The following is a 17,459-nucleotide window of genomic DNA, read 5'->3' on the forward strand; positions in this document are numbered from 1 at the left end:
CCAACCTCTCGCTTGTTCCCTGTGCCATATTCTCGCCTTTGGTTGCTAGAGTGGGGACGTCTTTGGGGGACTGGTCGGATATTGAATTTTTTTTTTCTGTCTTTTACTTGGGATCATTTGTCGGTTGGTTCCAGATCTCATCCTGATATGGTTATATCTGTGTTTTTGTTTGTGTTTTTTTTTCTGTGTTTATTTTTTTTTCTCCTGTACAGAAACCTGTGGGCACCTACGGGCCCCTGTTGCCGCCTAGTCCTCTGTAGATGGTCACTTTTGGTGTTCTTTACGTGATCTTTGTCTGTGAGTGTAATAAGGTTATCCAGGCACTTGATGTCTTCCTGCTCTTCCTCAGTTAACGCTAACCGCAAGAAAAAATTGTCATCTCCTCTCTGCGCCGGCTACTGATCACCTTTAGGGTTTGCGTTTGGGTTTTAATAAAGACAAAAAAAAAACGGGGTGGAAAGCTGGATGGTTCTCTTCCCTTCTTTTTCCCCACCTGGGTCCTTGGTTGTAAAGTGCACCACCAGGTTAACCCTCCGTGCTTGTGTGGTCTTGGGTGTGGGGGCTAAAGCGGGTGCAAGGGCATGAGCTGCTGTGCCACCACTGCTCACTGCTCACCTCTCTCGGACGGGACAGGACTCCGGCACCGGCTGATCCCAACTCCTTAGCTCATCGCCCCTCCGCTCCTCCGCTCCTCTGCTCCGCCCTCCAAGACTTCCTCGTTGGCCTCTGCGGCTGTGGCAGCTTCAGGGTTGCGGCGGCGGCGGCGGCTTCAGGGTCGTAGTGCAGGGGGAGGACTCTGCCGGCTCCGCTCCGGCTCCCCGCACCTCTCCTCACCACTCCAAAGGGTTTTCCTGCACGCCGCCACATGCTGTGCTCTTCGCTTCGTCCTCCGCCCTGGTAAGACTCGGACTGCAGCCTCGTAACTCGTTTGTTTGCACTGAATTAGATTTAATGTATTTATACCTGATTTGGAGCTTTCACTATCTAAGGCTGAGACAGACAATCCCAAACTAGGAGATAGATCAATCCCTGTTTTGCTTTATGCAGATGAGTCTGTTCTTATGTTGAGAATGGAAAATGGTATGCAGAAACTACTAAATTAATTTACTGCTTTTATGGAGGGTATAGATTCAATGACTAACCACACAAAGTCCTTTATAATGTTGTATGGCATGAGGAGTACTAGGTTTAAAAGCCATCCAATTAAAGGTGTATCTTGACGGAATACCAACTTTTATTCATTTAGGGGTTCCCTTAGACATTGAATGCAACTGGCACCATTTGTTGAAACTGAGAAAGATGCTCTTCGAACAATATAATGAGGCAATCTTCAGATTCTTAGCAAAGTTAGGCTCTCAGTCAGTGGCAGTTATGATTAATGTCTAAATCCAGATGCATTTGTACTTCCCTTATGGTGCAGGTATCTGGGGATATGTGATTTATCCTGTATTCAGAGAATGGGGAGCACCTTTTTAAAGCAGCTTTTAGCAGTTCCTGATTGCACGCCTACAACCATTTACCATTCAGAGCGGGGAGTAGCATATTCGGAGGATTACATTAGTCTTTGCCCCTTGCTACTTTGGGTGACCATTTGGGTAAAAGAAGAGACTACCTTCAATAGTTGTGTCATTTTTAGATTGTCTTTCTTTAAAGTGCCATGGTTGTCTTATCGCAATACTCATTTCACTAGGATGGGCAAGTCAGAGTTTTTTTACAATCCTAATTATATTAGGTCAAACAATAAAGAGACTGTATAAAATCTATTTCTGACTAAATATGTTTTTTATAGGGAGCATCTGGAGTTCACAAAAAGCAAGGTTAGAAATAATCTACTGCTCTTGACTCTTGACACCATGGAGCCAAATTTAAGATTTGTTCTTTCTGCACATCATAGATTCCTTTTGAGTCACAGTTCCGGTTTAACAGTGCACACTTTTTAGTGAGGTTGCATTACAACCTCTAATCTCGCTCACTGCTAAAGCGATCCAGTATCAGCACCAAGAAAGTTGTTTCTGATAGCTGTTTTGAAGCCTGTGAATATATGACAGTGTAGAGGGGCACTTTAGTTAGCTGCAATTGCTTACAAATGATTTGTCTGTTTCAGTGTGTGAAGTCTGTGAATATATGACAGTGTAGAGTGACACACTTTTTATCTGTGAATAGAACAAAAGAAAGCACCCTGCCTAGGGATATAATGGCCCTTGCTAGAGGGTCCAAAAGGTATATAAAATGGGGTGATTTAACCTAGAAGCTGACACTGCACACAACAAACACAAGGTCAATCCAAGTAGACTCTACAGAACATATTGGAAATATATATGTTTTTATTTCTTTTAGATATATTTTTCTTAGAATTGAGGTAACAAAAAATTATAAAAGGTGAATTGTACTTTAGTTTCACGTGATACATTTAGAGCATAAAAAAGACAAACACTGATATAGGAACAACAACGGAATGGGGAAATAATACTACATTAAGACCTACCCAGTACCAACCACATTTCAAACACACTATCACACTTACTTATATGTATTCTCACTCTACCTCATTCTACCATTCAACTTTCATTCTTCCATTCATTCTTCTAATCCTGGCGTGTGCAACACATAGAAAATCAATATGTTGCATGGATCGGGATGTTATTTCAGGCAGATGACTTTTACTACGGGTCCTGATGTATTTAGGACAAAGAACCGTATTCCTGGGAACATAAGCCGACGCGCGTTTCGGTGACAGGCCGATGAGGCCACACCTTCGTCAGGGCTAGGGGCAGTATACTGGGAGGGACACAGGTATAAAATCTGAAAAATAGAAAGCAAAAAGGTCTCAATTTTCTGTTCTATATATATATGCAATATCTATCAAACAGATATATATGTACAACATATACTTTTCATTGTTCCAGTTCGTTTTAACATTTTAAACACACATTGGATATAGGGACGATACACATGATGTTGACCCTTTGTAGCTGTGCAATGTCAAACATCATAGAGACACTCCCTGGGGTAGATTCCCTATTCCGTGGAATCTATAAAAGGCATAATGATAGCCTAGGCTAAATGAACCGTAGAGCGTATTTCATTACAATAGTTCATACATACATTTCATTAAAGCTATATACACACTTTCATTCTTGTACACACATGACCAGTTTATTAAAGTAAGGCCCAAAATTCTAGAAGACACGTTGTTATATTTTTCCTCAATATTAGTTGCGGGTCTCAGCTATAGACCGAGAACTGAGTTCCTTGTTTTATATAGAGAGAATTGAAGGGTGGTTATTGGCTTGTTTTGTAAAACATATACAATGATATTTACCTGTATATTTTTCTATTAAGGAAAACCACAGGCGTATGGTTGGATCTGTTGCGCTGGGAGGTTAATCTTTTTACCTTTCATTGACTGGACTCCAGAGATATTGATCCTATAGTGGGAGTAGATTAGAACCTTTATTGTATTTGTTATAAATCATGGCCACGGCAGAGTTAGATATCTGACCTGGCATTTTCAGAATATAACATATTTTTAAATCACTAATCTATATAATCGTAGGCCTATGGTGGAGCTTTATATTAGTTCCAGGTTCCTTTAGTGATGGGTTGGACTAGCAACTTGTCATCGCTCATATAGTTCAAAATCACATTTGAACAGATCGCTATATTTCCATGAGTTATCAAGGGGGACTTACTGGCTGATCTCAGTTTACCATAAACAAGATATCATATCCAGTATAGTGTACCTGAAACGTCTTGAGAAAATAAGCTCAAATGTTAGGCGAAATAGGCTGGATTTTCGGGCACAGGAGGTTAATAATTTTCAGACCACTCCCTGTAAAGAAGATAAAACACGCTTATTCTGGCCCTTATTTAGCTATATAATCCAACTGTCCAATAGGTAAATTACATAGCCTTTTTTACCTGGATATGTCACGGATCCAAAGGCAATATCCAGCGAAATTCTGATCGAGGGCAGGTCGATTTGAGAGGCGGTCTACGGACTCTATATTTCCGATGATTTAAGACGGCACGCGGCTATCCGTCAAAGTTTCTATAGGGAAGGGGGATGAGATTAGCACATTAAAGTAAAGTATCCCTGAGATTTTTCACGTAGTTGAAAACAATAATTGTCAAATATACATACCGGAAAAACCGGTGCGGACTTCGATACTGTGTTTTCTACCACACGGAAGGACAAGTCACTCAGATTCCTAGTGACGATTAACAGAAGGAAAAAGGGGAGCCCATTACTATCATGATTCACCCGGTCCTGTTTAAAAAAATCCCACATAGTCACTTCAGGATAGTTACCTTCCAAGAGCAGACAAGCGTTTTTAAATGGAGTTCCGTCGACTTCTCCACTCGGCCTATTGCCACGAAGGAAGACGGGTCGATGAGGTTCCTAGTGGTGAAATAACAAGAAATGGAACCTGTTACATATCTCTAATATCTAATATCCGATATCGTCTAATCCCCAGATTACCATTCTAGGACAATTACCTTCAAGACGAGAACCGTCTTCTTCAAATGGGGTTCCGCCGACTGCACCAGTCGGCCTACTACGGGAGACAGGATTCTCGCCTGTTTCCTTTCTATCTCTATTTAAATAGGGGAATATTCGCGCCTCACGGAAAGCTGGACCAGCTGTGTTGGAGGGGCGCGACCACCAACGACGGACTCATTTCTCCTATACGGCGTCCAGTCGCCATCTTGTGTAAACTAATAGAGCGCTAATGCATTAGTTACCAGCCTTATTTACACTGGAAGTAATGACGCGGCCATCTTGGGTAAACTAACTAAGGGTTGTCGAACGTTCAAGACAGGCCTGATGGTTTTCGTAGTTATATAGCGACCATTTTTAAATATAAGGTTCCAAGTCCAATTCAGCCAACAGAAAAATAAAAAACATTACTTTAGGGTCCATTGTATTGATCCCTTTTTGTCTCTCTTATATTGTTAAAGAGGCCATAAACACGTATATATGAACTACAAAAGTTTGCCAGGTATTTTTTTTAATCCTTCATTGTCTATATAATTTTTATATCAGATAGGCAGGGACTCCTTTTACAAGAACGCCTGGTGCCAGGGACAATCTTCATTTAATCCTTTTTCCACAGCATTCAGATAAAAAATCCAAAATACCTCCCGTTTTTTTCGGAGGCACACCGGGTCAGTTCCTGGGCTGCCTTTTATCTTTTCCAAGATAAACCAGCGAAGTTCCAATTCTTTATGGTCTTTCTCGAGCCAATGTGCTACCATAGGGGCTGCTGATTTTTGATTTCTAATGTTAGACTTATGTTCCCCTATTCGTACCCGGCATTCTCTACCTGTTTCCCCAACATATGGGAGATTGCACGGGCACAATATTAGATAAACGATGTTACTGGTGCGGCAATTGGTCATGGTGGTATTGTGTCTAACAGAAATCGTTTTCTGTTAGAGTTTCTTGTATTTTGCCCCTTACCAGAAAAATCATCTGGTAAGGGGCAAAATACAAGAAACTCCGGTAAATAACCAAACCGCCATAACAGGGTTGGAACCAATATATGGCAACCACAAATGTGGGTCATGCCATATTTGCCCACTGGCCATTGTTGGTGATACTGTGAGTACCAACAACCGCACGATTTCTGTTAGACACAATACCACCATGACCAATTGCCGCACCAGTAACATCGTTTATCTAATATTGTGCCCGTGCAATCTCCCATATGTTGGGGAAACAGGTAGAGAATGCCGGGTACGAATAGGGGAACATAAGTCTAACATTAGAAATAAAAAATCAGCAGCCCCTATGGTAGCACATTGGCTCGAGAAAGACCATAAAGAATTGGAACTTAGCTGGTTTATCTTGGAAAAGATAAAAGCCATCCCAGGAACTGACCCGGTGTGCCTCCGAAAAAAACGGGAGGTATTTTGGATTTTTTATCTGAATGCTGTGGAAAAAGGATTAAATGAAGATTGTCCCTGGCACCAGGCGTTCTTGTAAAAGGAGTCCCTGCCTATCTGATATAAAAATTATATAGACAACGAAGGATAAAAAAAATACCTGGCAAACTTTTGTAGTTCATATATACGTGTTTATGGCCTCTTTAACAATATAAGAGAGACAAAAAGGGATCAATACAATGGACCCTAAAGTAATGTTTTTTATTTTTCTGTTGGCTGAATTGGACTTGGAACCTTATATTTAAAAATGGTCGCTATGCAACTACGAAAACCATCAGGCCTGTCTTGAACGTTCGACAACCCTTAGTTAGTTTACCCAAGATGGCCGCGTCATTACTTCCAGTGTAAATAAGGCTGGTAACTAATGCATTAGCGCTCTATTAGTTTACACAAGATGGCGACTGGACGCCGTATAGGAGAAATGAGTCCGTCGTTGATGGTCGCGCCCCTCCAACACAGCTGGTCCAGCTTTCCGTGAGGCGCGAATATTCCCCTATTTAAATAGAGATAGAAAGGAAACAGGCGAGAATCCTGTCTCCCGTAGTAGGCCGACCGGTGCAGTCGGCGGAACCCCATTTGAAGAAGACGGTTCTCGTCTTGAAGGTAATTGTCCTAGAATGGTAATCTGGGGATTAGACGATATCGGATATTAGATATTAGAGATATGTAACAGGTTCCATTTCTTGTTATTTCACCACTAGGAACCTCATCGACCCGTCTTCCTTCGTGGCAATAGGCCGAGTGGAGAAGTCGACGGAACTCCATTTAAAAACGCTTGTCTGCTCTTGGAAGGTAACTATCCCGAAGTGACTATGTGGGATTTTTTTAAACAGGACCGGGTGAATCATGATAGTAATGGGCTCCCCTTTTTCCTTCTGTTAATCGTCACTAGGAATCTGAGTGACTTGTCCTTCCGTGTGGTAGAAAACACAGTATCGAAGTCCGCACCGGTTTTTCCGGTATGTATATTTGACAATTATTGTTTTCAACTACGTGAAAAATCTCAGGGATACTTTACTTTAATGTGCTAATCTCATCCCCCTTCCCTATAGAAACTTTGACGGATAGCCGCGTGCCGTCTTAAATCATCGGAAATATAGAGTCCGTAGACCGCCTCTCAAATCGACCTGCCCTCGATCAGAATTTCACTGGATATTGCCTTTGGATCCGTGACATATCCAGGTAAAAAAGGCTATGTAATTTACCTATTGGACAGTTGGATTATATAGCTAAATAAGGGCCAGAATAAGCGTGTTTTATCTTCTTTACAGGGAGTGGTCTGAAAATTATTATCCTCCTGTGCCCGAAAATCCAGCCTATTTCGCCTAACACTTGAGCTTATTTTCTCAAGACGTTTCAGGTACACTATACTGGATATGATATCTTGTTTATGGTAAACTGAGATCAGCCAGTAAGTCCCCCTTGATAACTCATGGAAATATAGCGATCTGTTCAAATGTGATTTTGAACTATATGAGCGATGACAAGTTGCTAGTCCAACCCATCACTAAAGGAACCTGGAACTAATATAAAGCTCCACCATAGGCCTACGATTATATAGATTAGTGATTTAAAAATATGTTATATTCTGAAAATGCCAGGTCAGATATCTAACTCTGCCGTGGCCATGATTTATAACAAATACAATAAAGGTTCTAATCTACTCCCACTATAGGATCAATATCTCTGGAGTCCAGTCAATGAAAGTTAAAAAGATTAACCTCCCAGCGCAGCAGATCCAACCATACGCCTGTGGTTTTCCTTAATAGAAAAATATACAGGTAAATATCATTGTATATGTTTTACAAAACAAGCCAATAACCACCCTTCAATTCTCTCTATATAAAACAAGGAACTCAGTTCTCGGTCTATAGCTGAGACCCGCAACTAATATTGAGGAAAAATATAACAACGTGTCTTCTAGAATTTTGGGCCTTACTTTAATAAACTGGTCATGTGTGTACAAGAATGAAAGTGTGTATATAGCTTTAATGAAATGTATGTATGAACTATTGTAATGAAATACGCTCTACGGTTCATTTAGCCTAGGCTATCATTATGCCTTTTATAGATTCCACGGAATAGGGAATCTACCCCAGGGAGTGTCTCTATGAAGTTTGACATTGCACAGCTACAAAGGGTCAACATCATGTGTATCGTCCCTATATCCAATGTGTGTTTAAAATGTTAAAACGAACTGGAACAATGAAAAGTATATGTTGTACATATATATCTGTTTGATAGATATTGCATATATATATAGAACAGAAAATTGAGACCTTTTTGCTTTCTATTTTTCAGATTTTATACCTGTGTCCCTCCCAGTATACTGCCCCTAGCCCTGACGAAGGTGTGGCCTCATCGGCCTGTCACCGAAACGCGCGTCGGCTTATGTTCCCAGGAATACGGTTCTTTGTCCTAAATACATCAGGACCCGTAGTAAAAGTCATCTGCCTGGAATAACATCCCGATCCATGCAACATATTGATTTTCTATGTGTTGCACACGCCAGGATTAGAAGAATGAATGGAAGAATGAAAGTTGAATGGTAGAATGAGGTAGAGTGAGAATACATATAAGTAAGTGTGATAGTGTGTTTGAAATGTGGTTGGTACTGGATAGGTCTTAATGTAGTATTATTTCCCCATTCCGTTGTTGTTCCTATATCAGTGTTTGTCTTTTTTATGCTCTAAATGTATCACGTGAAACTAAAGTACAATTCACCTTTTATAATTTTTTGTTACCTCAATTCTAAGAAAAATATATCTAAAAGAAATAAAAACATATATATTTCCAATATGTTCTGTAGAGTCTACTTGGATTGACCTTGTGTTTGTTGTGTGCAGTGTCAGCTTCTAGGTTAAATCACCCCATTTTATATACCTTTTGGACCCTCTAGCAAGGGCCATTATATCCCTAGGCAGGGTGCTTTCTTTTGTTCTATTCACAGTTGTTTTCCCCCTATGGCCTGCCTACATCTCTAAGTAACCCACGGGAACCCCCTTCTTTTGTATATATGTACACTTTTTATCTGTAACTGCTTATCAATGATTTGTCTGTTTCAGTGTGTACTAATTAATTCAGGCTACTCTTAGTCTGAGGAAGCAGGTGCAGCCTACTTACTGTTTTAGAGTATTTGCTCTTAATAACTTCTATCTCATTATGTTAGATGGTTGTGCTGGATTGTATTTTAGCTTGTTACTGGTATGTATGTCTTTTATAGCATTTTGCCAAATAAAGTATTTTCTGACTCTGAACATTGTGCTGCCTCAGCAGCGGTTCCTCCATGGGAACAGAGGAGTGTGTCCCCCCCCCCCCACACACACACTGCTGCACAGAAAAGCCTGAAAAGGAAAATGGTAATAACATCATTTTATGACCATTTTATTTTTTAATCATTACCTGCAAAATGAGTGTGAGGGCTGGACAGGGCCAGTGCATTCCTGATGTTAATGATTCCCAGCAGTGAGGACTGGCCACTTAAGTTTGAAGTGCACTTGTTGGTTCCTATATATATGGCTGAATTGCCAGGATCCCAATTTGAGATTCACTGGTGAATCCAGTAAAAGTACGATATCATATTTAGATCTATGATTGTACCCTAAGGAAGGGAAGATTCACACTGAATTACACCAGAAACGCATGGCCAGGAATTCATTACTTAGTTACTACAGTTTTCACCCTTGAGCCTTATTGAATAACCTACCAATAGGACAGTTTCTAAGGCTACCTAGGAACTGTAGTGAAATGGCAAGGTATAAGATACATGCAAAAAATTTGAGTGAGGAACTACTGGTTAGGAATTATCCAAATAGACTAGTACGTGGAGCAGAGAAGAGAGCCGGCACAATCATAGAGAGGCCCTGTTAGAAACATATGAAAAACCTGAGAACAACAGGATGGTTTGTGTTACAACCTTCAGTAACTTGACAGAGAATGTTAAGAAGGCTGTTAAGAAATCATGGCACATCTTAAATACAGGAGCATTGGAAAGACCTCTTTTTGCAATAAAATGAAGTAATAATCTTCGTGATTTACTAGTGCATACACGACCTAGATGTACAGAACAAGAGGGCAGGAAAACAACGTTATGTGGGACTGTACCTGTGGTGGGTCACTATCAATGTGGATCTTGCTCTGTATGCCCTTTTACCAGTAATGTCACACAGTTGGAGTTAGGCTTAAAAACAACATGGGTACTTAATTCACACACTAATTGTAACACGAGTGGTGTTATTTATATGATTAAATGCACTTGCCAATTGGTCTATATTGGAATTACAACCCGAAAGGTGAAACAGAGGATGGTGGAACCTCGAAGTGCGTTTCGCTGTACAAAAACTAGCACACGTATGACACGTCATTTTTCAGAACAATCTCATACAGAGGATGACTTTACATAGGTTGTCATTGATAAACCAAGATATGACATCAACATGGGACCCTTAGACAAAGTTCTTTTTCGCAGGGAGCAAAGATGGGTGTTCCGCATGAAGAGGCCTATCCTGGGTCTGAATGAAGAAATACAGTGGAATGCACTATAGTTAGGTGACATTTAGTATTACACCTGCATTGTATCTTCATTGTCCCATTTGAATAACATACTATAATATATATCAGGGATTCCTGTATGGCATGTGTACATTATAGGTCTGACTGTGACTCTAACTTCCACATAAATATACACACATGACTATTAATTGTGTGGGGTGCATTTGCCCCTTTCTTTTTTTTGTGTTTGTGCTCATAATCCCAATATGTAACACAATAATTTATATACTTCAGAACATGGGGGCGTCATAATCAGCCATTATCTTACCCTTGTTGTGTGCATTGTGGGCGCCACTTTGCTTGTGTGTGCCCTCAGAGGTACTTTGTAGTCTTATGTACTACATATCCCATAAGTCAGAGCACCGGAATAAATACCATTGGTGGGTAGCATTGTAAAAAAGAAGTAAATTTTACTATGCGATAGCATACAATGTTGGGAGCATAGCGCAGATCATCTAGCACGTTTACAAATATGCCTTTTTTAATGGTCCTTTGGTTATTTGAAATCTGATGCTGACTCGTGTCCCAGTAACTGGAAGAGGTTTGTTGTACTTCCGGGTCGGGAGACGCGAGCACTGCATTTGAAGTGGAAGCAGAGGAAGGTAGGTCTCCCTTCGATCTTTGTCATGGAAGCAGTGATGACGGGTGTTTCCGGTGAGTGTGGGCTCGAAGAATTTCTGTGAGTCCCTAAGTTTACGAATATCGTGTGCTGAATCATGAGAAAGGCTTGTTATATCGATGTTCTTCACCTAAACGAGATTTTGGTTTTTAATTCAACGCTTTGTTGATTTGGTCGGTATGAGTTTGATAATGGATTCGGTTATTATCAGGACAACCGAAGGTGTTTTGGCTGGAGAAGATCGGATTATGTTAAGAGAATGAGTTTTGAAGATTAGGACGATTAATTGATTAAGTAGGATAAGGTACATACATCCTATTAGTCCTGATGGAAGAAAAGATAAGGGGGAGTTTTAGATTATACACTGCACAGACAGTGCTTGTGAAAGTACATAAACTCCCATCCTTGTTTTATCCTTTGTGTCTATTACATATCTGAAAACGACTGTGAAACTACCTCTGATGTGTTTTAATTTCCCTGAAGGTACCCGAACATAGACAAAGGACCTATGTAAGGTAGAGGCAGAATTTGTTCTGCTTATGGGTGAGAATTTTGATTCTCCCACTGTTTTGTCACAATGGTGGTGTGTTGGCACTTGTCACGTACACTTGGGAATTGACCATGTTGGCATGTGTATGAATATTTTAGTAATTTAGGAATGTTTTGTTACAGAGACTAGACCAGACGGAAGGTGGTCCAGATAGTATCCACATAAGTATGTTTTTTTGTGTATCACAATTTATAGCAGAGTGACATGACAATGGTCCTGATGAATGCCGCAAACTTTTTATCTGGCAGAAACATGTTGACCTAGTCTGATAGGGTACATCTGTATCCTTATCGTTACACTGGCTTTTATATCATCCATTGGGGATACTGATTAAAGACAATTTTCCCTAGATGAGATGATTTTATTACACTTTTTGTTATAATTTTTGCACTCTGCCCCTCACTCACATATTACATTGGAGTGAAAAACACCTCACGCTCCTATCCTGCGGGAGAGTCGTAGCCCACACAGTGTACCTCACGGTCACTGTGTCTAAGAGGGAACCCAATGATGAAGCATGTCACCCGAGCGGTGAGTGACGGTTCTCGTCTTTGAGAAGCAAATGCCCAATTCTTTTTAATATAAATCACTCTGTACACATTGATTTATATTTCAGCATTTTACCAATAGGTTGCCTTTTGTGAGACACATATAGTGGAGTGGTACCGTGAATGGTTATAATTTCTCCAATTGAGACCCTTTTGTGAGTTATTATTTGCTGAGGATGTACACTTGCAAGTAGGGAATATGGCATGAATTACAGCAGTGATGCAATGTGTAATAGATCAAAGGCGGGAGTAGTGTTGACTTGGTTGAAAATGTTTGTATGTCAGAATATGAAGCACAAAAATATTGTGCTATCAAAATATTGTATCCAGAATATTGATTAGCGTAATACTATGAATGTAATTATATGTATGTAAGTATGTATTTATCATTTATATTCCTCATTTAGATACTTTGAAAATGTATATTACCTACTGGTGGTTGCCTGTAGGTAGTTATAGTTAGGATGTAGTTTCTATAGGAAGGACGTTTTTTAATTTACCAATAACTTTGGCTTTGTTTGATAGATCATTGCAAAAGTTTCGAAACTAGTTTGCCGCTCAGCTGCTGTCTCGAATATTTTGGGGTGATCTGTCAAGAGGGTGCTGAGAAAAAGGGGGAAAATGCATTTTCCTCTTGTCTATTTCTACCGGAACTTTAGACACACCTAGAGCCAGAACTGCTGAACGGAATTACACCAAATTTGGCCGAAAGGTAGCTATTGGTCCAGAAAGCGACCTTGTTGTAAAGTGGTGTAATTACATTCAGTAGTTGCGGAGTTAATTAAATAAATGTCCAATGGTATATATAGGTACACGAAGGATCCAGGACTCCCCCAAATCTCGCGCTGAGATATAATTTGCTGTCAACACTTCGAACCAGGAAGTATTGGCAGCCATCTTGGGACTCGGGTTGAGCTGATTCCCAGAAAAAACATATGAAAAAGAAAAGGAGGCAGGGTATAAAGACCCTGACTACCTAGGTCTCTTGGAGGTGTCCCACAGGCACCCCGCAGGTCCAAAAAAGCATTAAAAGATTTTTTTGGGCAAGATCCACAGATCCTGCTGAAATAAAAAAAAATGAAGGGCAGGCTCTCCTGCTTCATTTGTAATTGGCCAGGTCCTGGGGACAATTCGATAATATGGGGGCGGGGTGCACAGGCTCCACCTCCTTAGGCTTATTAAGTTTGGCCCCAGGGACTGCCACCACCCTGGGGCAGGCCCAACAACAAAAAAAGAAGGGGGCCATGCGCCCCCCAAAGCCATAGGTGACACTAGGTAATGCCACCCTGGGACGGCTCCTGCTATGCCCCAGGTGCCCAACCCCGGGACATAGATGTTTGTCATGTGGACCCCCTCCCCTAAAAGTATAAAAATAAAATAAAAAATGGCTGGGCCCCGGAGGATGGGGTCCCCAGTGCCCAAATTGACCCAGGGAAGTGTGGCCCCCCTCTAGCATGTCCCACACAGTGGGATTGCTGAGAAGTCATTGAAGGCCCTTCCCCTTTCTCTACCACTCTGCAAATGCACCTCCTGGCAAACTACCAGTTGGGGGATGAAGTCCCCTTAGCTATGGAGGGTCCTGGGGGGCCAACTACCTCTCCTGTTACCTCCAGAAAGTCCCACACAGTGGGATTGATGAGAGGTCATCAGAGGCCCACCCCCTTTCTCCATGACTATCCAAAACGCACTTCCTGGCGCACTACTGTTTGGGGGATGAAGCCTTCTTGGATGCTGAAGATCCTTGTACCCCAGACACCCCTCCTGTTACCTCCAGCAAGTCACACACAGAGAGAAAGCTGAGTGGTCTTTGGTGTATACGGCCCCTTTTTCCACCACTCTGCAAACGCACCTCCTGCCTACTATTGGTTGGGGGATGAAGTCCCATTGGATTCTGAGGGTTCTTTGGGGTCAAGAACCCCTCCTGTTACCTTCAGAAATTCCCACACTGCAGGATTGCTGAAAGCTAGCCAGAGGCCCCGCCCCTTGCTCCACCACTCTGCAAAGGCACCTCCTGGAGTAATAGTGGTCAGGGGGTGAAATTCTCTTGGATATTGAGGGACCTTGGGGGCCAAGAAGCCCTTCTGTAAGTCCCATATAGTGGAATTCCTGAGAGCTGGTAAGAGGCCCAGTCCCCTTTCTGCACCACTCTTCAAACACGACTACTGGTTAAAAAAACATAGAAATTCAATATAGAAAATTAAAGGTTACAGGGATGTTATAGGTAGGAAAAATAATTTGAAAAACCTTAGAAATTCACTAAAAAAACAAAGGTTACAGGGACGTTATGATTAAGAAAAAGGATAAAAACGTATGCACATATGTCACATCCCTGTGTTTCAGAAGTGCCACAGTGCAGTGCAGCTAAAGAGCTTGCAGTGTCACGCTGCAGTACTTCCTCATAAATCTTCACCTATAAATTCACCATACACTACTAATGCATTCTTTCAGTCAGTCATGCTGTATACATATATTCAACCAAACTTTCACACATTACATTACCTTGCAATTATAGTTATTTCTTTAACCAGATAAGGTAGTTCTGATAAGAAACAGGAAACTTTTGAAAATACTTATCATTCCAAAAACAAACAAAAAAAATTAAAAATGCATCTACAGACTGCTCACTGAAGCATATAGGTTTCTTACACTTCACGCAGTGTTGCTCAAGAAAGGCGAATTCTGGGCTAATGTCCATTGCAGGTGTTCCTGAGGACGCGCCAGACATACATTTTTTTTGCAGGAGTCGCGCACCCAGTGTGCCCCAGAACGTATATGATGTCACGCGGGACCCGCCACTGCGCAAGCGTCGTGTACCGTAATGCGCATGTGTCGTGAATGTGCAGGAGTCGCGGAATGGTCGCATACCAATCGCGCTCATCACGTAAAATTAAATGCATATGATGTAAATGAAAAACACGCAGCTGTCCCACACCGTACATGGATCCTTCATGACTTTTCTAAAATGGCGGCTAGAATCCACGCACCCACTGTGATGTGTACGCTTCGGGTGGGCGACTCCGAAAGAAAAGTGCAAAAAAAGAATATAATATACATATATTGAAATTAAAAATAAAACAAAAAAATGAAACAATATTTCAGTTTGAATTTTTTTTAGGTCAAAGCATAGAGCTGCGCACATGCGCAGTCTCTCTGGCAAGATATAATGATTTAGAGGGGCATCAGGCTTTAAGCCCCGGCCCTTCTTTCCCATTGGCCAGCGTCACCGTTTAGGCTAAATGGTTGCCAGCCATTGGGAAAGAGCATTTTATGACGTACAGTTTTCTCTCTGTGAGCCGTCCCACTTGGAATGGCTCACTTGACTTCCTCACAGGCCATGTGTTTCAATTACATGGCCCCATAAAGATAAGCTCCTGCGCGATTCTGTTTTAGTTTTCGGGAGGCGCTTGTTCATTCTGGAAACAGGGGTAGTAGATTTATTTCTGTCAAGTGCATGAGTACATTTAGTTCGACAGTGGTAATAGGCAGAGTACATGCAGAAACTCTGTTGTTGTTTTTTTCCATTGGATGAAAAAAATGTGCCGATTGCCACTGCGTTAGGACTGTGATTTTCGCTTAAGAAGCACCGGTGTCCGATAATGCCAGAATGAACAAGTCGGAGGCCATGTTGTGGAAACATGACATTTCTTATGTAGGGTGAGTGCCATCTTGTAAACAGAAGTCTTTGGCTTCCTTTAACTGAAAACAATGGTCGTCCGCAATTCGAACAAGGATAACCGTCAAATTTCTTACAATTATTTCACAGCAAAATATTAAGGAGACACTCCAATTTCCAAAATATGTGGCCAAAGCCACGCAGAATCCACGAACGAGCCAGATGAAGCTGTATGTTGCACAATTGTGAATACCGAGGCATGTTACAGGCACCACGCATGTGCACCGGCCACCACTGGATTCACGTTCTCCCCCTTGTTGTCCTGTGAACGGAAGCGCTGTTTTGCACCCGGAAATGATACTGCCAGTTCCTTTACTCCTTTGAATTAATTCTGGCTGATTCATCGGAGGGCGGGAGAGCAGCATGATTTGAAGAGTCCCTAAGAAACAGTCTTTTGTACGCTGGCAAGAGACAAAACAGCCTTCATTTTTGTTCAGAGAGTTGCATGCATTATCACTTCCTGGTACCTACAGTTGAAGTTCTTCTATACCTGTGCAGCGGCGTAGCTAGGGAGGGGCGGACCTCCCCAGGCGGCACTATTTTGGGGGCGGACGCACGGCACTGGTGGCACGCACGTTCTGGTGGCTTTTAATCAAACTCCAAGCACAGCTGCCACGCTGCGTGGACGTGAAAAGACCGGAACGTCATGTGACTAGGACAAGGCACATTTCCGACCAGGAATGCAGGTTCCGTGGATAATAAATAACTGACCCAATCAGGGCAGGTTTGGGAACCGAAGTGTCTGTTGCTTCCAGTTCCTCGGAGGCCTGAGCATTCAAGACCAGGTATTTGTTTAATGTTAGGCATTTCGTACAACGCAGGCGGTGCTCCCTCTTTAAACTGAACGTTGTTGTTTTATAGTAGAGGACAATCTTGAGTATAATGTCTGCGATTATTTCTTAATATTCTTTCATGTTCATTAAAATGAAATAAGAGTTTATTTCTAAAGCTAAGCAGGACTTGTGTGCTTTAAAAAAAAGAGAGGACATGGAGTGGGACATGCATTTGTGTTTAGTTTTACATTAAAAATCACAACGTGTTCTCACTGCAGATCAGGAGGGGGTGGAGGGTAGAGCTAAGGGCATGTTTATCCTCGCAAGGTGTGTGGGAGGCCAGTATTTTGGGGTGAGGGCGGTGCTGTGCTGCTATTCCTTGAAAGCGCCGTAAACGAATTTTCTGAACCACACTTTTATTTCACATAAGGTCCCTTTTGTTTCCCCCCAGCCCTGTGGGTCATGTTAATGCAAACGCTTAGAAAGCTGAGGTTTTATTCCCTGCTTCTACCAAAGACTCTCTTCCTAGAGGTCAGCGCTGAGGTTATGTAAGATTACACATGTGAGCAAGGAAGGCGCGCCCACAGCGTGGGTCTAGCTCAAAGAGCCAAAAAGCGCAGGTATAGCGAGCCGAAGTGATACAGGTACAAGTAATGACTGTTATGTGCGGAAGGGGGAGGGGTTGACATGTAAACAACACATCCCCAAGTGTTCATCAGTAAACAGAACAAGCATTTGCAATGCAATAGGTCTCGCATTAGGAAAGTTTGAGTTATTGGTATTGTAAATGACCCAT

At 41.8% G+C, this 17,459-nt stretch overlaps 1 protein-coding gene across 1 annotated transcript in view; it reads right to left on the reverse strand.

Moving 5' to 3' along the window:
- The window catches only part of LOC144769145 (serine protease 27-like), a 278,630-nt gene that overhangs the window by 100,339 nt on the left and 160,832 nt on the right, over window positions 1-17,459 (reverse strand). Inside the window, exon 3 of the mRNA XM_078653153.1 lies at window positions 5,822-5,893. Coding sequence (XP_078509279.1) covers window positions 5,822-5,893 — 72 coding nt within the window. The remainder of the gene's footprint in view (window positions 1-5,821; window positions 5,894-17,459) is intronic.

Source organism: Lissotriton helveticus, chromosome 7 (genome assembly GCF_964261635.1).
Source record: "Lissotriton helveticus chromosome 7, aLisHel1.1, whole genome shotgun sequence".
NCBI classification, from domain to species: Eukaryota; Metazoa; Chordata; class Amphibia; order Caudata; family Salamandridae; genus Lissotriton; species Lissotriton helveticus.